The 21,061-nt window shown below is 39.6% G+C and overlaps 1 protein-coding gene across 9 annotated transcripts in view; it reads right to left on the bottom strand.

The window, feature by feature from the left end:
- FRYL (FRY like transcription coactivator) overlaps positions 1–21,061 on the bottom strand; it is a 145,038-nt gene that overhangs the window by 33,879 nt on the left and 90,098 nt on the right. For all 9 annotated transcript variants that reach the window (XM_081019735.1, XM_081019736.1, XM_081019728.1 and 6 more), the window contains 20 exons: positions 19,336–19,393; positions 18,023–18,114; positions 16,940–17,112; positions 15,155–15,315; positions 14,318–14,428; positions 13,741–13,895; positions 13,518–13,617; positions 13,102–13,270; positions 11,962–12,221; positions 10,865–11,005; positions 9,384–9,552; positions 8,535–8,619; positions 8,142–8,254; positions 6,935–7,085; positions 5,533–5,636; positions 4,930–5,115; positions 3,584–3,785; positions 2,863–2,984; positions 2,062–2,252; positions 140–234 (listed from right to left, as the gene is read on the bottom strand). In XM_081019735.1, coding sequence (XP_080875861.1) covers positions 140–234; positions 2,062–2,252; positions 2,863–2,984; positions 3,584–3,785; positions 4,930–5,115; positions 5,533–5,636; positions 6,935–7,085; positions 8,142–8,254; positions 8,535–8,619; positions 9,384–9,552; positions 10,865–11,005; positions 11,962–12,221; positions 13,102–13,270; positions 13,518–13,617; positions 13,741–13,895; positions 14,318–14,428; positions 15,155–15,315; positions 16,940–17,112; positions 18,023–18,114; positions 19,336–19,393 — 2,838 coding nt within the window. The remainder of the gene's footprint in view (positions 1–139; positions 235–2,061; positions 2,253–2,862; positions 2,985–3,583; positions 3,786–4,929; positions 5,116–5,532; positions 5,637–6,934; positions 7,086–8,141; positions 8,255–8,534; positions 8,620–9,383; positions 9,553–10,864; positions 11,006–11,961; positions 12,222–13,101; positions 13,271–13,517; positions 13,618–13,740; positions 13,896–14,317; positions 14,429–15,154; positions 15,316–16,939; positions 17,113–18,022; positions 18,115–19,335; positions 19,394–21,061) is intronic.

Below are 21,061 nucleotides of genomic sequence, written 5' to 3'. Positions count from 1 at the left end.
CAACTTCTCTCTGCAACTATGACAGTCAGCTTCAGGGCCCATGCATCCCTTCCCTATCCATTACAAAGCAATTTCATAGCCAAGATGTTGCAAGAAACATTTCAGAAACAAACGAAAGTAAACTACCAGCAATTCTTACTGGGAAAGCGCAGCGAGAAGATCATAATGCTTCATGGTGTCTGCTAGTGTATCAACAGCTGACTCCAAGGTGAGAAGTAGTTCTATGACAAAACCCTGTAAAGGGGCGGGGGGGGGGGGGAAGGAAATTAGTGCTAGAGACAGATGACAGAAAGTAAAGCCCCTTGCATATGATATATTTTATCAACAATGTATATTTCTTCCTTTGCTAGAAACTGAGATTGCACAGCATCTCTGACTTTATTTTTTGATACTGATAACCCAGAGGGGAGAGTGCTCTTGTGCTTAAATCTGGCTTGCAGCTTTCCCACAGGTATCTGGTTTCCCACAGGATGCTGGACTAGATGGGCCATTGGCCTGATCCAGCAAGTTCTTCTTATGTTCTTCAGTTAGATGTGAATCCATCTGCCATTCTCTCATCCATTTCGGATGTGCAGAACATTGGGTCACATGTCACACCAAACCATGATTTAGTGAGATAAGGAGTCCTTGTAGGTCTCAGGGTTGGGTATTCTCCTCCTAGGTAGTTGGTGGTGTTTGGTAGCCCCTTCTCCCACCTTTGGACCTGAACAATATACAGTGGTACCTTGGTTCTCAAACACCTTGGTTCTCAAACAACTTGGAACCCAAACACTGCAAACCCGGAAGTGTTCCAGTTTGCAAACTTTTTTCAGAAGCCGAACATGCTCCGTTTTGAGTGTTATGCTTCCAATTTGAATGCCACACTTCCGTTTTGAGTGTTATGCTAAGGTCTGTCTGTTTTTGCTATTTATTTCGTGTTTTTGCAACTTTTTTGTTCTGTTTTTTGTGACTGTGTGGAACCCAGTTCAGCTACTGATTGATTGACTGTGTGACTGCAGTACATTGTTTATTGCTTTCATTTTATGGATCAATGGTCTCATTAGATAGTAAAATTCATGTTAAATTGCTGTTTTAGGGGGTGTTTTTAAAAGTCTGTAACAGATTAATCCATTTTGCATTACTTTCCATGGGAAAGTGCACCTTGGTTTTGGAATGCTTTGGTTTTGGAACAGACTTCCGCAGCGGATTAAGTTTGAGAACCAAGGTGCTACTGTAGTATCATCAGCAAACATGGCCATCTCACTGCTCACCCCAACTCTAGATCAGGGGTCAGCAACCTTTTTCAGCCGTGGGCCGGTCCACTGTCCCTCAGACCATGTGGTGGGCCAGACTATATTTTGAAAAAAAAATATGAACAAATTCCTATGCCCCACAAATAACCCAGAGATGCATTTTAAATAAAAGGACACATTCTACTCATGTAAAAACACACTGATTCCCAGACCATCTGCAAGTCAGATTGAGAAGACGACTGGGCCGCATAAGAATTCGTTCATATTTTTTTCCAAAATATAGTCCAGCCCACCACATGGTCTGAGGGACAGTGGACCGGCCCACAGCTGAAAAAGGTTGCTGACTCCTGTTCTAGAATGTCAACTCTTTTCACTACTATCTGCCTCACTTCCTCAGACTTCCTTCCTGCAAAAGTTAGTTCAGTTGCTGGGATCTGCCGTCTATCTTCCACTGTGAAGACAGAAACAAAGAATTCATTCATCTTCTGTGCAATCTTTTTATCCTCCTTTAGCACACTTTAGACTCTCTCGCTCCTGAGAACTAAAAGCTGCTGAAGTTCTCCCCTCAATCTGTTTAGGAGGAGAAGAGGGGAGCAAAGGAGCGTGAGCTCTAAGTCTCATTTCTGCTTATGTGCAGCTTCCTATACCACAGTTTAGTGTGATGCGCAAACTGGGCCTTTACCTTACAGTGTCGTATTTCTGTCTGAAGGAAACTTAGGCCTGTTTCAAACATCTGGTAAATCGCATATTTACACCATCAAGTAATGAGTGAACAAGGAAAAAATGTACTCTTTAAAACTGATCCAAAAGAAACAATAAATGCAAATACCTGAGCTTCTTCTCCTGCATCTCCAACAGTTTCTACAAGCCTAGATAGAATGTCAGAAAGTGTGGCTGCAGAAAGAGGTTGCTTCAGTGCTCTGAAAATCTGAAAGGATCTTCCAGCATAATGCCGAGAGGAGCAAGAAAGTGCAGTTTGAAGAGCAACTTCGCTGAGATGGTGCTCTAACTGAAATCCAACTGTAAGATAAAGTTAGTAGTAAGAATGTGGAGTGAGGACCGAGGTTCAGGAAGGATTCTGAGTTCACAAGCAGGCTTTACGGGCAGCCATAGGCTGTGTAGACATTTGCAAACAGTGAGTGATACCTTATTCTCAAAGCTTGAAGCCAGGGTCAGAGTTGCACAGGAGATGGCAAGAAACACAGATTACGCATCCTCAGTAGCAACGAGATGGTTGTACTTACTAGATATATATTCTTCAATAAACCCAATATTCCCCATTCTGCCTTCATTCCCCTGAATACTAGGGGAAATTAAACATATATGGTAATATCTCCGCAAATGTCCACCTTGTCTAGCGTCTGCTTCAGCGAATGTCCACAGCAAACCCAGAAGTACTGGAATGGGTTACTTCCGGGTTTGCCACTCGCGCATGCGCAGACACAGAGCTTTGCCCTGTGTCCTTTTCAGCTAGCAGCCGGGGCTCCAGAACGGATCCCAGTCACAAATCAAGGTGCGAATGTATATCTGAATATATATCATGAACATTTTCTTATATAGGAGCTGTACGGTATTTATTTTTAAGGAATTTACTGAATACTGTACCATACTTCAGCTTTTTCAACCATACCTGAACTTGACTGTTTAAATGCAGAAACAACATGCTTTAGGAATACAGTTAACTGCTCAGCGCTCTTTATGCTTGGATTCTTTGCTGAAACATCTTCATGGTTCCAAAGTGGTCCTCGTTTCCTAGGAGTAACAAATAACCAAGCCAAAATCTCATTTCTCAGAAATATTAGGAACATTCAGCATAAAGATGGAAGGCTTCCTGTTTTACCCACAAGCAATTTCCAATATAAAATGCAGTCGCTGTTAACAAGTATACAGCAATTCTGAAGACGTGTAAAGCCTTCTTGTCAGAAATGATACTGCGACATTTCTAAACACCACCTGGATTATTTTTTTTGGTCCTAGGAAGTGTTTATCAACACTTCAGAGAAGAACAGAATTCTAAGATTGTATGAGAAATTCAAGGTGGGGAAACATACCAGTAAGGCTGCCCCCCCCCCCCAAAAAAAAGAACTATGAAGGGCTTTACTTATGAAAGATAAATATAATATACTTAGTAGCTTTCTAATAGCATAAGTGTCCTACAAAGCAAGATAGGTTAGCCAAACTGATCACTACTCAATGCAAGAGCTTTAAACCATAATGTACCTCCTGAAAGCTCTGATGTTAAAGCACAAGCCTATTTGCCTTTTTCTCTTTACATTCACAATGGGACTGAAAACATTGCATGCTTGTATTTTCATACAGATAAGTAACAGCAGCTGACTTTTAAATGTTACCTTGAAGTAATAAACTCCATAAGTGATTTCATTTTCTCCTCTTGCTCTCCTGAAATGTCAACTTCACTGAGGATGGTGCTATGCATATGAGAAATGGCAGCACTGGTATTTCCTAAACTGATGCTAGAAGAGGTAGAACTTGAACTGAGCCCTGAGTCTGTCATTGGGGAGGGCTGGTGATCCGGTATAAAATCATTCACACCTAATTATAGAAAGAAAAAATGAGTTCCTATACAGTAAAATGGCAGTCAAGATCTACTTTATTAATTCATTCAATTGAAAGCATTTTTAGCAGCTTAATATTTAAAAATCTCTAAAAGTGATACAAAAATACAACAGAAAACAATAAATCAGTGTCATATAAACAGAAAGAAACAAAAAACAGCAAAACAGTATTTAAAAAAGCAGGAATTTGGCACTAGCAGGATTTAATTTAATGGGTTAGGGAATTTTTGAGCAAAACAATGCGTCTTCACAAGTTGTTACTAAAAGATGTTAGAAGCGCAATTTAATAAAAATAGAAACAACAAAACCAAATATTTTCGTGAGATCAACTACTCTTTGTGATTATATTGTATGACAAAGTGCTGCCATCTGCTGGAAAGTAATAGAGAGCGCCCAACTGGTGGGGATATTATGAAGCCTTGAAGGGGTCTGGAGAGAGATCTTCTCCCCCGATTTGGTACCAGCCTATACATGCTTTGCCCGTTGCTCTCACCCTGATCCATTCTGCAGGAACAAAATTAATCCTCTCTCCACTGTGCAGGAGGAAAAGAGGAGACAGAGGGGCATACAACCCCAAGGCTTGCCTAGGCTCATTTCCTTCTCCTAGATGGGATACCTTCCTCAGTTGACAAGACCCATCTGCTCCTCACTTCCCTCTACAGCATGTGCAGAAACCCCCTTCTTGACCGTTGGATCCACTGTTGGTCTCATCTGCTCAATGTGCCAGAGCCTGTCTTCTGACGAAGAGGAAGTCCCTATCTCACTGAAGGTTTGAGACCCATCGGCTATTTTCACCTGGTTTAGCCGGCCAGTCGAAGCCGTTTCCCGGGGTGTGGCCACTGTCGCATGCTGACAGCTTCTAGGAGCCATAGGTGAAAGCTGAGTGCAGGGAGTGGACCAAAGGTGGGTAAACCCTAGAAGGAGCACCATGTGTCCCCCACCAGAGGTACTATCCCTTCTTAACGGATAATGCACTTCATCAACCAGCTATGCACCAGTGGGAAATAGCTTTTATTTTCAATGGCTAAAGTGTATGGTGTCATTGGCAGTATAACACTTTAACCTCATTACAATATAATGTTGCCATATTTCTTCAGAAATATTTAATTCATTTAATGTACCTGTGAATATGTAATCCAAATGTGCTGTTTGTTTGACAGTGAGCACCCGGGGTTCATTAAACTCCCTGTTCCTGAGAAGGACAGAAGCCACAGACTGGACATTACTGTTAGAGCCCATCACTATCAATAAATGCAATAGGAGGCGTTTACAGTGTTCGTATACTTCAGGATGGTGGTGATCAAGTCCTGTAAGCAATAAAGTTAATGTTAGATGTACCACAGCAACAATGACATCACCCTTATGATCTGTTGTACTATTGTAATTTAAATGCAAGTTTGCTACACTAAACGTATCAAGAGGTCTACCATTGGGGGGGAGAGTCAGTGACGTATATAATCTCTCATTCATTATTATAATGTATACAATGCGCAGGAGTTATAAATATGTGTTTTCAAACTACAAATATTTTTATGCAATATAAAAACAAGAGTTCTCCCCTTGTGATCCTTAGCTACTCCATTTCAAAATTTGTGCTTTACCTCCGATTGCCAGAGTTGTCTTACTTTAACATAGATAAGCCACCTCTTTTGTAGTGATTAAAAGGCAAGAGCACAAAACGATGAGCTAACATTGTCTCTCAGTTTTTATAAAGATGTCATTACCTATAAAAACTGCATGAAGCAAGAGGTGCAGGTAGGTTCCCCAGTCAACCTTCACACTGTGGTCAATTATCAAGTCAGTCAACAAAATCACTGCTATGTTACACCTACAAGCAAAAACAATTAGTAAGGTTAAAAGAACAGAATGAAGAAGCAGTTTCTTTTTAAGATGCAATACTTTTAAATGAAACTTTGATAGTAGTCTAGTTACATTATTACTATTTCATATAAAGCTACCACCAGTCAAAACAAATCTGATTCTTTCAGGAAAATTGACTTTTAAAGTATTAGTTATGATGATACAGACAACATTTGAATATGAAGTATGCCTTAATATGACCGTGCCACAGCTTAACTGCTTCTATTTAGGAAGCAAATCTGAATTCAATTTTCTGATCATGTTCAGTGCCGAGGCAATGCAGAATCAAAAACTTGTAAAGGAAGGTTTAGTACACAACTATTGTTACTACTCTTTCAGACAGGAGGGATACTCAGAACGTTGGTGGTCCCTAACATCTTAATGCTAAGAGCAGCCCTGCAAAAATAGACCAAAAATCCACCCAAAATCAGAACAAGGGAATTGTTTCCAACAGTGGTTAGGCAGATGCATTTTGGAAGTCCTCTCAGGTGAATAATTCAAGGGTTCTCTCATGCTGTACAGACCTAGGAATGAGTATACAGAAGTACCAATAACTCTGAACATGAAGGCTCTATCATGATTAATAGTTGTTGATTGACAAGAATTCAGACCTAGCTTTGTCAAAGGACAGGTCAACCCGAATTTTTACTTCCACCATACATTTGGGAAAACAAAAGTTAGAGCAAAAGGCCTCATTGCAGAAAGCCATTTGGAGCTGAGGAACTACCTGCAACCTGAGAGTCTTCCTGGGTGAGATTTCCCCAAGATAGTAACAAGACAATAGGCCCTCTGCTTTGGAAAATGGAACTTCTCGCTCGTGGCGCCCGCCCTGTGGAAAGCCCTCCCATCAGATGTCAAGGAAATAAACATCTATCTGGCTTTTAGAAGACATCTGAAGGCAGCCCTGTTTAGGGAAGTTTTTAATGTTTGATGTTTTATTGTATCTTTAATATTTTGTTGGAAGCCGCCCAAAGTGGCTGGGGAAACCCAGCCAGATGGGCAGGGTATAAATAATAAATTACTACTGCTGCTGCTACTACTACTACTACTTTGGCAATGAGACCCCAAAGGCAGAGAGACTCAAGAAGCATGGGTTGAAACTTTTCCCCTACAAAGACCATAATTTAAAATATCGGATACTAACCATTCCTCCTGTGTAAGGCGCAAACAGCTGACCTTCCCATCTCTTCAGGAAGGGGCAATTGTGACATGCACGCTGAATATTAAAAGGAACTTGCATTGTTTCCATTTACTTTTATTGCTTACCTATGAAGAGACATGCCTGGGGAGGTTGTTTCAGGCAAATAATCTACCAGCGGTGACCAACAGCCCCCTGAAGGTGGAAATGGTAAAGGCTCCCCTTCATTGTGCTCCATCACTTTCAGCCGCCAGTTTGAGTACAGGGGCATTGAATCGCCTATCAAAAGTATTCATTTTATAGTTGAATATTAGAGTTCAGTTTAATGCATTCATGTTAGCAGAAACAGGTTCTTTTCAAATATGCATGCAGTACCATTGCATTCCATACAATTCCCAATACTGTTCTGCATTCCAAAAGTTGCTTCATACATGACAGTTTCTCTCCCCCCACCACACACAAACCTATTTTATGTTCTGAGCTGATCACATGGAAGGATGTTCCCATGTGTTTCTGGAAGCTATTACCATGAAAGCCTGACACTGATGAAAAAAGAACCCGCACACAAGCAAAGAAGAGAAATATAAAAATGGCAGAGGAAGAAAATCCGTACATTCAACAACAGGGCAATTAAAAAAAAAATGATTCCAATGGCTTTCCACAAAAGAGAGTAAAATAAAGGTAAAGGTAAAGGACCCCTGGATGGTTAAGTCCGATCAAAGGCAACCATGGGGTGCGGCGCTCATCTCGCTTTTCAGGCCAAGGGAGCCAGTGTTTGTCCACAGACAGCTTTCTGGGTCATATGGCTGGCATGACTAAACCACTTCTGGCACAACAGAACACCATGATGGAAACCAGAGCGCATGGTAACACCATTTACCTTCCCACCACAGTGGTACCTATTTAGCTACTTGCACTGGCGTGCTTTTGAACTGCTAGGTTGGCAGAAGCTGGGACAGAGCAACGGGAGCACAGCCCATCACACAGATTTGAACTGCCAACCTTCTGATCGGCAAGCCCAAGAGGCTCAGTGGTTTAGACCACAGCGCCACCCGCGTCCCTTTTACAAAAGAGAGTAAGTTGTACTCAACCTGTTCCAACCATAGACAGGATTGGTGTGGGGAGGGGAGAGGCTCCCCTCCCCCCAGATAAGTGGCAGTAGGCCGTTTAAGACCCTGCCTGTCACCCCCAGAGGCGTCATCCCATATCAGAGGAATCCGGTGTCTGGATCCAGCAAAAACAAACATTTTTGCCATAAACTCTTTCAGCTGACACTGTTCATGTACGTAATTAAAACATGCATTACTAAGGAGACTGTAAAATTATTATTTTTACTTTTCTCTTCTTCATATGATCCTCCAGAACTGCTGCTATAACGAGATTCTAGCCTGTGGTGTTGGCGGTTCAGATTGCTGTTTAGTCCACTGTAGATATCTAGATGTACATAGCTAAAGGAATAAAAATAATGGTGTCAACTAGAGATATACATTTGTTTCTTAAAATGTAGCACTGTCATCTTTTGTTCAAGGTCGATATATAATATACATAATTATTCAACATTATGTCTCATAATTTACAACCATCCCCCTTCAACCTCCACGTTCTACTAAGGGACCTGCAACAAGCCATTTTAAAAAACTGTGCCTTGACTGGCTACATTTTTTGTAATAAAAAAGGCTTATTTTTATTCCAGTTTCCAGTACTGTTATTCTTTGAGGTACTACTTACTTTTCATCAATGCTATCTTTTGCATGCTTAATGTCAGGATTACCATCAGTGGGCGCCACCATTGTATTGCTACTGGAAGTGGTTCCTGAAATTAGAAGTAACAGCGTATTTAGGATGAAAAACTTATGAGATGTACATGAATTATGGAAGTTACTTAAACATCCTGACCTATTACTTTGTTTTGATCTGCATATGAACTCTACTTTTCAAGCCTGTGCAAAGGAAAGATGCAAGGAGCCATGCAGCTAGATGTGCATCCCCAGATGTGCTTTGGATTTGATTTTCTTGAAATCCCCACCCCATTCCACCCCCGGGCACAATATAACATGGCAAACCTTTGAAACTGTTTGTGACTGGGTTTGCAAATAAATGCAATACATACTTTCAGTCATCCTGTTCCTGAATTTTTTAATACACATTTTTAGGGATGAAGAGAAGAGCTAATGCTTATCTGCTCTTTTGTCGTTGATCTTTCAAAGCTTCCAAACATTATTTTGAAATAGCGCTGCATCTAGAGCTCATCTTCTCCCTTCCCCAGTTCTTTGAAATGGTGAGGGAGGCAGCACCAGGTAAACTATTCATGTCACCCAAACTCCTCCCAAACAAGTATTTTCCCTCCATTGTTCATAACACAGGTATTTAACAATTCAGATTTTTAAAAAAATAAGGTTAAAATAAAGCTTCATACTTAAATAACGTAAAAATTTATACCAGGCTTTTTACCTAACAGTGAGACCTGCGGATATAGGGTGGTATATAAAGTCAATCAATTAATCAATCAATCAATCAATCAATCCCAAATATATCCACTTAAGTACAGCAAATGATTGGTTAAATTCATACCCTCACCTGAGGTGACAGAAGGGATTTTGTAACTGGAAGTGATGCGATAATATGGTGGATTATCCATATGAGTGACTCCAGAACTGACTGGATCAGTAAGCTGCAACTCAGTCACCAGCTCTTCCAAAAGCTGCATGGTTTTATCTCTACCCAGGTAAACAATGACTTTCTTCACCTGCCATTCAAACAAATCACTAAACATGAAGTCTGACATTGCTTGTGTATAAATATTAAGTTAGGATAACATTGTTTTATATTGGCAGTCAAATTACATAAATACTGCCCCACCAGCACACATAGATCTTAAACCAGGGGTGGCTAGCACATGGCCTGGGGGATGTCTCTTGCCCCTGAAAAGGTTTTGTGCCCCCCAGAAGCCCCCTAAGATGTCATTGTAATTATTCTAGGGTGTGGTTTTTTAAAAAGTTATTGATTTCCCCAGTAGGTTCCCTCCTATGATGCCTAATTTTTTGTCGTCTCCAAATTCCACTTTTCAAAATAAAAAACATACAATTAACTTTATTTTTTACAGACTGCTCCTGTGATGCCCCAAAAAGTTTTTATGAGCTTCCAAGCATCCCTTAAATATGCTCATTGCATTTCTTTTCCCCCATGTTTTACTGACTGCTCCTCTAGGTCCTTCACTTTGATGCCAAAAGTTTTTGGGGGGACTCCAGTCCTCCCATTTTTGCTTTTTTTACTGACTACACCTGCAGATCCCTTGCTGTGATTCTGTGATGCCAAAAAGCTCCTGTGACTGCACCTAAGACCTTCCTGAAAATTCTGCTTTAAACTTTAAAGAAGAAAACGTTTAAAAACTGAAATTAAGATTGAAAGACAATGATTTTATATAGTGTAGAAGACTTGACATGTCCGCTTTTATATGTGACTCCAAGGGTTGCCCATGGGTCAACGTGGCCATTAGCCCCCAAAACGTTAATCTTCCTTGCCTTAAAACATCTTATAGCAACTGAATATTTTTCATTCTCTTTAATATTAAAGGATGTGTTCAATATAAAGAGAACAAAATAAGAACAAAAACCTAAATAAAACTCCAAACGTATAATCAATATCAAAGATTTCTTCTTTACATCAAAGTGATTGAATATTATTAGTACACTTAGTTTTAAAATGTTATATGCAAACATTATTTCAGCCTTTGATGTTGTACTGCAATATTTCATGGAAGGGTCAATCAATGGCAATTCTGTAATTGACTTCAAAGGGTTATGGATTACATTCTCATAAAGGAAATACATTCTGGAAGTATTTTTCTCCTCCTCCAAAGGGCTACACAGAGTTATCCCATTTTATTTTTACAACCACTATACGAGGGAGATTGGACTATATGTGAGAGAGAAAGTACCTGAAGGTGAGCTTTGGTCAAGCACAGATTTGAACCCAGTTGTTCTCTGTCAAAAAATTATCCCTTAGAAGTTATTCTTAAGTGAAACAGGGACATAACAAAGAGCTTCAGTGTCACTTACGTAAGGCAAGAGGCTAGGTTCACTGTTCACTCCACAAATGCTGATCAAAAAATGCAGAATTATTTTCAAATTCTTTGGCCAACTGTCTGCTAGAGTAATCCAGACGTTCTCGATTTCTGACCATGCCACTTCATCACCATACTAGAAAACAATGTTGAGACATTCATTTCCAACAAGTTCAACAATCTCATTCATATGTGAGTGTTTGTGTATCTACCTGAAGAAAATAATTTAGTATGAGATATGTTTCAAAGTCAACGGTAAAAGAAACGATAAGCTTCATTTAACCAACTTAAACCCACAAACGTTTCTAGGACTCTGAAGCTTGTTTAACAAACAACCATCAGTATTAAGTGTGTTAAATTTCACAATGTCATTGTCTGCCCTTGTCCTGGCTTCCAAACCTGAGCCTTTCCTGTGCACACACCTTCTTCTGCCCTTCCTTCTCAGTGCACCACAATTAAACCCAGAAATCTTGAGATAACCATAGTTTCCTGTAGCATTCAAACCATAATTATAGTTTCTGGCATGTTCCAAAGCTGGTAACCAGTTTTTCCAGTGAGAATGAAACTGGAAATGATGGTTCAACTGAAAAAGTTCTGGCATATTTTGGCACACTGAGAAGACAACAGCAAAAGGGTAGCACAAGAATGGGGTGTGCATGCAAAAGCATATCTGTGCTTATCTCCCCACCCGTTCTATCTAAATCCACGTTCTGAATCTAGATGAAGGCAAACAAATTGAAGCTTAGCCCAGACAAGCTAGATGTGCTCCTGAGCAGTCAACCTGTCTTGGATGGAGAAAGAAATCATATATAGTGGTTTAGGTGGGGGAAGGATGGGTCCCTAAGCTTGAACCACTGGGAGATCGCTCACCATGCAAATTAGCAGCACTATGATATACTAATGAACTTTCTCAAAGTAAGTTTTAGCCTATTGCGACTCCTCTAACTTTTAGAACAATTTTGCAATTGAAAGTGTGAAACATCAGTGATTTGAGTTACACAGTGAAGTTCAGTATCCAGTACCAGCATTCCTACTAGCAACTGTATCACCTCAAAATGGAAAATCCACTTAAGACCCAACCCTTTAGTTTACCTTTGCTGTCATATACATGAGGTTGTTTAAAACCAAAGCAGACGCCTGTGGTGATCCCCAACCTTCGCCTCTTAGCCAGCGCCTGCTGTTCACCATCAGCTCTCTATCTTTCAAGGAATCCTCTTCATCTTCATCATGTCGCCGAATTGTGGGCAAAGGTTTCAGATCCACCAATTCAATATTATTCATCCACGGTAGCAGATAGTGTAGCATCACCTGTCTTCCAGAGGGGTGTGCCATTTGAATTCTCTGGCTTACCTCTATATTCAATAATTAAAAGACAAACAAATCTGTGTGTTATGAGAAAAGAGGCATTTTTGTTCGTTTTCTTAACTGCAGAAACCCATGCTGAAAAATGTGAACTACTAGACTGAACAGAAGCAGTAAGGAGAATTATGTACTTTACTCATACTGGTAGGAGGCTTAGATCAACAGTCATGGTCACATGAAAAAAGATGCGGTCCCTCTCATTTGTATGAATTCCTGCCTCTAGAGAGAAAAGGCAGCTGTGCAAAACTAGTGGGAAAGTACAAGGGCTTGTGCTTTAGACAATCAAACATTGACTTAACAGGCTGAGAGATATAAAGAAGCATTTGACCATACACACAGCTCCTTTGTGTGACCCGCAATTAAACCAGAAGTCTATAAGTAATAAGCTAGTAATAAGTTTCCCAAATTGGATGAAACAGGATGATCAAAGGGACTGTGCACATGGGCAAAAGGAATAATCTGGGTTACCATTAAAAGCCTTCCTTCTTAAGTGTCAGGATTTGATACTCCTTACAGATCGAAGGCAGGAAACACTGAAATAAGGGAAATTGTTGGTGCTAACTCACTCCTTCGAATCTTCATTTCCTGCCTTTGCTCAAAGCCAAATACCAATTAGAGACCAAAGGGAGAATCCTCAAATCTTATCTTGCTTGTTAAGTTGAGGCATGTGTTTCACTTCAAAGCAGGCCAATGACTTGCCACACTAAAATAATGCACAATTAGGACAGTGCTATGCTATCAGAAATCAATAAGACTACTGTTAACAATAAAGAAAGTCAAAGACAGCTTGAAAGCACAGTAAAATGTATTCAGATAAGTTTAATGTTTCTAAAAACAAACCTCCGACCATCAGCAAATGTTCTAATATACCTGAAAATATTGCAAGTGTTAATTCTGGGTATGTCCTTGCTAATTCTTCAGAAAGTTGATAATAGGACACAGAGTACAAATGTGGCAAAGGCGAAGGCTGGCTCAATATCCCATCTGTTCTTTGAACCTCAAGCTTATGAGCATAGCGAAACATCTTCGGCTCTAAAATCTAGAAAAATAAGATGTACAAAAAATTGTCTCGGGATATTAATTCAACCACGAAGAATATTATTTTAAACAATAAACATGTAAGTCATTGTTCATTCATAGAATACCAATTGGACATCACCAACTTGTATTAGGTGGGGGTCGGAATACTGATATTTGTTACCATGTTAACATTATGCAACAATATTATAAATAATCAATCTCAAACACTTATAGATCTTAATTTTCTAAAAGCCTTTCATACAAACCTGTAGGAGCTGCATAGCAACTTCGTAGATAGCCCTAGAAGAGTCAGCCGCTTTAAATAATATAAGATTGAGAAGAGTAACTGTGTCACATTGGTAATCCCTGTAAAGAAAATGAAACACAAAGCACTTTGAGATGCTTAAAATGAACAAGCAAATTAACATTTAAAAAATAGTAACATCCATCTTAACTGATTCCCCCCTGCGCAGTAACTTTATCTAATACCTGTTTTGGAATACACTGGCTATGGCTTTAAAGCATCCAGCTGCTACCCGCTTAGAGCCCGTATAACAGCGATCTACAGCCCAGTACATGAGGTTACTCTGGTCGGGGTTGAGTTCCAACAGCAACATAACTGCCTCACAGCCAAGCTGATGAACCTAAAAACAATACAACACAAAACTCAAGAGTTGCAACCAACAATTTTAAGTCATTAACTGAACAAGAACTACAGAAATTTTATCTACCCATTTTCAGCAGTAAAGCTTTTAAAAATAAGTAGACTGGTAATAAAGGTTTCTGGAATTAATTTACAAAAGCGTTTTGCCTTTCCCAATGTCAAGTCAGAGGTTAGATGAATTGATATTGTAAAGATGTTAACTTTTACATCAATATATTATAGCTGACACCCCCCTCCATTGTTTTTTAAAACCTCTTAGCAGATCTGAGATGGTAAGAGACCTCAACTAATTTTAGTGTGGCAAGAGAAGGAACTATACATTTTACAGGTTCCTGAAATCTCAGCCACAGATTATCTGACTACAAACCACTCTTTTTAAGGTCACTAGTGCTTATACATTACCTTCTTATCCTGCGAATCCAAAATATTGTCCAGCCATTTATACAAATAGCCGTCTGATGAGAGACCTACATTATCTGCAACAGGGCCACAACAAAGTACAGCAGACATAGCCTTTAAAGAAATGGGATAAAAGAGGTTGTTATTGTTTTACTTTAAAAAGCAAACAAACTAGGGTTGTAGTAGGGTTGCCATATGTCTGGGAATTCCTGGACATGTGCTCTTTTGAGGGTCCTACATGCCCATCCGGGGGGAATTTTACATTTTAAAGCAAATGTCCTGGATTTGGGGTAAAATAAAAATAAAAATTGTGTGCAGGCAGCTCTGGCTCTGTTCGCCTGGGCTCTGGCTCTGGCATGGTCAGGTTGGGCTTGGCAGTGGGGCTATCGGGCGATTGTCCTAAAAAAGCTCATCAACTTTCTGTGCCCAGATTTTTACCTCTTGAAATATGGCAACCCTAGATGTAGCTAATGTTAGTCCTACTCAGAGTAGACCTACTGAAATTACTAACTTGAGTCCAGTAATTTCAACGAGTCTATTCTGAGTAGACAACCCTCTGGATTTTATTCCAAGAACTAATAAAAGTGAAACATTCTTTTTCTGTGTAAGTTGAGAACATTAAACTATTTACACAGAAGGCTGATTCTCTAGATCCTTGTCATTTAGTGTAACTGTTGCCTGAGGACAAGTTGCAGCAACTACAAACATATGGGAACATTAATGTTTTAGGTGCGAGTGCAGGTTATCACAATCTTGAAATCAAAGCTAACGATATGGCAGCTGATGAAATATCACTATTAGTAAATATATGTTGGTAAAATATGTTCTTAAGAGTGTTACCTTTAATGCACAGTACTGATGTCTGTTTATCTGCATGTTTCTATCACTATATCTGTCCAGAGGAGTAAACATGATGCTGAAAGGTCCTGCCCAGTGACTGAACAACATAAAGAGGCTGTGTCGGAGGCTCTGCTGTGGAAAGACACTTCTTCTCTGGTGAACTACAAAAGCAACACAGATGAACAAAACAAAAATCCTTTTACATAAACCAAATATGCCAACGATAGACAACAAAAACTTAGCTTGTCTTTTAAGAAATGAACAAATATAAAGGTGAACTCTCTTAACCCCCTGGTTATTCTTCTATTCTTGCCTTCTATTCTTTACTGTCATCAAATCAAAGCTGTGCCTTAGACTGTTCTATGCAGAAATGTAACATTCCTTACCCAAGAGATAGATAAACCAACATATCTTTACAATGTGTAACCTCAGGAGAGAATGGAGAAGTTAAATATATAGATGAAGACAAGGAACAAAATGCCTTTGAGTTGACTTGAAAAATGAGTGCCTACTGCCTTTACACTTTCACTGAATGCAAACTCTGCGGCAGCAATTGTAGCTAGGCCTTTTCTAGGGTCTTGTTTGCATCTAACAGTAATTGGCAGCAAACCTTGGTCTTGAATGCTAACTCCCATCGTCCAACACAGCTGTAAGGCATTTGTGACGGACAGCTGAGCTAGATCAGAGCCTGGTCCTCAGAACTCTGCCAGAGTGATGGAGCGTCTCTCTGATTGGCTACCAAGCCAAAGGGGGTGGAGACAGCAAAATAAAAGCAGTTGTTTCTAAGAGAATGCTCAGATAAAGAGACAGTTGGAAAGAGGACAGGTGGTTTGGATATATGTGTAACATCCCCTCTGAGGAAAGTATCTACAGCTAGAAAAAGGAGTCACTGAGCTTAGATTTAGGGTTGCCATATGTGTGATTTCCTGGACATATCCAGAATACAGTAGTACCTCGGTTTTCAAACGTAATCCATTCTGGAAGACCGTTTGAATTCTGAAATGTTTGAAAACCGAGGAGCAAAGGGCGGCCTGCAAATTTAATGGATAAAATTGAGAAAAATAACATATACACTCAGCAGAAGCTGTTCAACTTCCAAGGCAAGTTTGAAACCGGAAGCATTTATTTCTGGGTTTACGGCGTTCGAAAACCAAAACATTAGTCAATGGAGACGTTCGAAAACCGAGGTATCACTGTACTGCAATCGGCAGCAGTATCCGGGAGGAAATCAGCAAAATATCTGGGAAAATCTGGGCTATTGTCGGCAGTGGCGTTTTTTGCCATTTCCCCATAAAAACAGCTCAAAAACAGCAGTGGGGTTCTTTGCGATGTCGCCAAAAAAGTTCATCAATTTGAAAAATAGCTCAACAAACAAACATTTCTGTCCAGATTTTCATTGTTTGAAATATGGCAACCCTATTAGATTGGCTAATGAACCTTGGTTTGTTAGAGACAAACGAGCCACTATCCCAGGTTTGGCTGTAATACAAAGTATCATCTTCCTAATTTGTGTGAAGCAATGAGATAAGTGACTGGGCTTCATGCATCAGCGCAAACCATGGTTTATTAACTTACCACTACATGTGAATGCAACCAATGGCAAGCTGAACTGGAATGGATAATTTTAAAATATAGTAAACTTGGAAGAGCAAGATTTTTACGATAAATTTGATCATTAGCACACTCCTCAAATGAAGAAATAAAAGCACAGTTACTTATGAGCATGACCTTTATTTAGGCTTGATTGTACTAAAATGGAATCAATATGAAACCTTTTCTGAATACCTGGAACATTCTGAATGATATTTGCCACTAAGGCACTAAAATGGCATCGGATATCTTTCAGTGTGTCAGAGTCCTTTTCATTTTCTGCTTCTAGGAGTTGCCTTGTTAGATCCACATACTCCAATAAAGTGTTGTTGAGGGAATGTGTTTCATTATCAAGGCCACCACTTGCACTATAAAGAAAATTACAAGATATACATATGAAAACACAGTCTTCTGGAATTGTTAACATTCCCAAAGTTTCAGAAAACGTTTTCTAAGAGACAGAGAGCATTGGATAGGAAATATTTGAGCTACCAAGCATTTGAATCCTATAGCTGCACCTCTGCAACTAAAACCATTCATATGTCATTTTTTGCCAAGCATATTCTTTAGTACTATGCAAAGCAACTATGACCACAGTACGTTGCGCTGTTCTGCATGCCTTAGTACAAGACATATAGAAAGCTCATCTCCTTTTGGTGAAGGTAATCACCAAAGGTGGGCTTCCCACTCTGCCCTGTTTCTGAATAGCTTGGCCTGGGGGAAAATGGGGTGAGCATCTGGCCAGAGTAGTGAGCCGACCAGATCAGGGGGAATGTATAGGCTTCAAAAACAAAACAAAAAAGAGCTAGAAAAAATGTCGGGAAAATGAGAAGGGTTGAGGCACACACAGGAGATGATAGACTAATATAACACAGTCACTATACAACCACCCAGGTGAAGGCAGAAATAAAAACTGATCTTAAAGGGCAATGAAACACAAAAGCTTCTTTAACTTTAACAGTGATTTCTGCCTTCAACCACTTGGGGGAGCTCAACTCTCACTTGATTTCATCTTACCTGCATGAGATACTAATAGACATGGGATGTATATATATATTGCTTCGTACACTGAAGGTATATGCAACTTTTACACTTGCACATCCCATGCCTATACCTATGCTCTGAGCTCACACTCACACACACAAAGAGAGGAAGGTGTCCTCCTTTCCCTGTACCCAGATGCCATAGGTAGGTTTGGGCTTCACTTTGCAGCATGTTAGTACTGCAGCTAAACCTAGTCGCATTTGGCAGAATCCTGTTCAGAAACTTTGTGCTTACCTGTGACTAATGACACCAGCATCTGCCAACAGTTCAAATATCCGTACAAGCTGTACACGTAAAATATCTCGACGCCTGCGCCGTTTCATGTTCTGTCAGGAAAGATAAATAGAGCAGCACAGTTAAATTACAACTGAATATGACAGAAGGCTTCAAAACACCTGTTTTAGATAATATGCCATTTGGGGCATTTATTTCCTAGCTGGACAAAGACAAACTAAATGAAGCACTATGTTGACAATTGCAATCTTTCCTTGATATTGCTATTTCCTGGCATTAGAATTTCAAAGCGATATGCTATTTTGCAACGTGTTTTTTATACTACCAGAACGACTAGATATGTCTGCTTATATTTGCTACTAGGTTTCCAAGATATGTTCAGATAATACTTTTTTAACATTTAGCATGAAACTTTACCAGGATGGGCTCTTACTGCCTATTCACTATTGACAAAGAGGGTGGCACAATAATTACAAATCCAACAAAACTCAAACATGTCCAAGGAAGTATTTATCTTAAGCTCATCCAACAAATGGCACATGGGAAATAGATACTGTGCACAGCTCCTCTCTTGGAAAGTGTTAAAGGGAGATTTTCAATCAAAGTTCCTGATGCAGAACTCTCAGAGCTCAAAAGTCACTTGTACAGCCTAGCAGTAATATAATAAAAGAGAAACTTGTCACAGTAGTAACCTCCAGCACAGTTGACTAGAAGCTCAACTTAATCAGTCTGTTTGATCTATGCTAGCGCCTAAGCACAGCTATGGAACAAGATTACAATAATTTAAATGTCATACAGCAGAAATGCACCCAAATTATATATTACTACACAGTCATCACAACAGTCTCAACTGTGACAGGTAGTAAAAATAAGAATAGCAATGTCTGTCACTCAAGTGAACAGGAAATTTGAGTTTTCCCTAAGCATACAATTTGTCCCTGCTGTGCAAATGAAGAAAACTCAAGCCACATTCAAACATCCGCTTTGTGTATGGATGCATAACTCCACGTAAAATCTCATAGGCAAGCTTGTTTTCTCCTGCTCTGGATGGTAAGACTCGAACCAATGGCTTCAAGTTAAAAGAGAGGAGATTCTGAGTAAACATACGGAAAAACTTCCTGACACTAAGAGCTGTTCGATAGTGGAACAGTCCTCCCCAGGAGGTTGTGGACTCTCCTTCCTTAGAGATTTTTAATCAGAGGTTGGATAGCCATCTGTCATGGATGCTTTAGCTGAGATTCCTGCATTGCAGGGAGCTGGACGAAATGACCCTTGAGGTCCCTTCCAATTCTATTCTATGATTTTATGATTACCTCTGGCCTTCTTTCAAGTGCTTCTTTAATTATAGGATGCAACTCTTCTATTAATTCCCTGGAAGAAAATTACAAATCATCATGAGAATACTGTAAAATCAGTAATTATGTCTCCAAATATTACAAGCAGGCACATTCAGATATCAGTTTATGCTTTGATACATGTATTTAAAATCGCTTATGGTAACCTTAGGAACATATCTATCTATATCTATATATCTATTGTGAATTTTCATTAAAGTATTTTTAAAGATTTTAAATACTTTTCTGCGTTGCTAGCCAAAGCAGACCCAGAAACCTAACCCTGTTCTCAGAGGAGGCAGAAGAAAGACTGGATCGATGCAGGAAGTGGAAGATGTTGCCTATTGTAGGCGCCCAGTCTTTTGTTCTAGGAAAGAGCCTGCCTACTATAGACAGTGAAGAGAATAGCCCAGTGATCTAGAATTCTAGTGCTGACAAGTAGTGAGATGTACAGCTTATATGAGAAGTGCATGACTAACACAAGCAAGGGGGGAACTGAATGTAGTTTAGATATTCAACTATGTTTGACAAAATATAGCAGATTTCTAAATCCAGGGATTCCGTTGCTTTTCCCAATGGCGAGACGTTTCTAAAAACATGCACATACAGACTAACATCCAATAGTACTGGAATCCTCTTATGCTGATGGTATTATCATCTACTATCTACTTCACAGACTTTGAGAACCTTACAGAAGTCAATCTAAGCATGCAAATAGTGGCTCTCCAAAACAGTCAAGCAATCATCATCGTAAAACTCAGAAATCCTACACTGTCTTACTTTTTGTACAAGAAGAGTCATGAATCAATAGGATATATAGGAGACAAATTGCATGCTAACCAATACAATCTTTCAGCCATCCCAAAGTGCTGGCAGTGTCTCCCAATTTATAGTACTATTTTTAAATGCAAGCAGGGGGCAACTCTGCTCGATTTGCTCACCAACCCCACCCACTTCCATATTAACTCCTTCCCATCTCATGCTAGTACTCACTTTTCACTTTCCCAAGCCTATTCTTGAAGCTATTTATATTGTCTATTTTGCAGCCCTGCTTTGCACATACATTCAGTGATGATGTATGTTTCTATTCATCTTAAAACATCTTAATATCAAGCTGGTCAGGCAGCTTTTTCATTTAAAGAAGGTTCAATTCAGTTGACGTACATATATGAGTGTTTGCATGTTAATAAAATACCTGTTCTGAATGATTACACTCAGTTGAGGGATTCATGTTAAAGACAATGCATAATACACGGAGTGAAATACATCATGTGAAGTTATTACTGACTATTTGAGGACTCTGCATCTGTTATCTCCCTCCCACGAGGCAGCTAAGAAATGGAATAGGTAGATGTGTGAGTAAAGTAGAGGTGGAAAGAGACTGAGAGGAGAAAAGGGGCTGTTTTAAACAAGTTTTGAGTACAACGAGAGTTGGGAAATGCTCTGATGTGTATTTTTCCTTGTTAAGACTGTTTTTTAATATAAAAACCCTCAGTGCCTCTCCAACGCTGCTTTATTCAAGCTTCTGCTATTGTTTAAAACCACAATTTTCACTGTAGTGTATCTCTATTTTTGCTTTACTCAAAAATTCTCCTGTTGTTTAAAACCACTTTTTTCCTCTCAGTGTTTCTTCAACCCTGCCGCTCTTTTAAACTACCACTTTCCTCTGCTTAGTGGAGAAACTGTGATACACAGAGACCAAGGC

This window comes from Podarcis pityusensis (assembly GCF_964106645.2).
Source record: "Podarcis pityusensis genome assembly, chromosome: 9".
NCBI lineage: Eukaryota > Metazoa > Chordata > Lepidosauria > Squamata > Lacertidae > Podarcis > Podarcis pityusensis.
The sequence above is the reverse complement of the archived record's forward strand: the minus strand, read 5'-3'. Positions and strand labels throughout refer to the sequence as shown.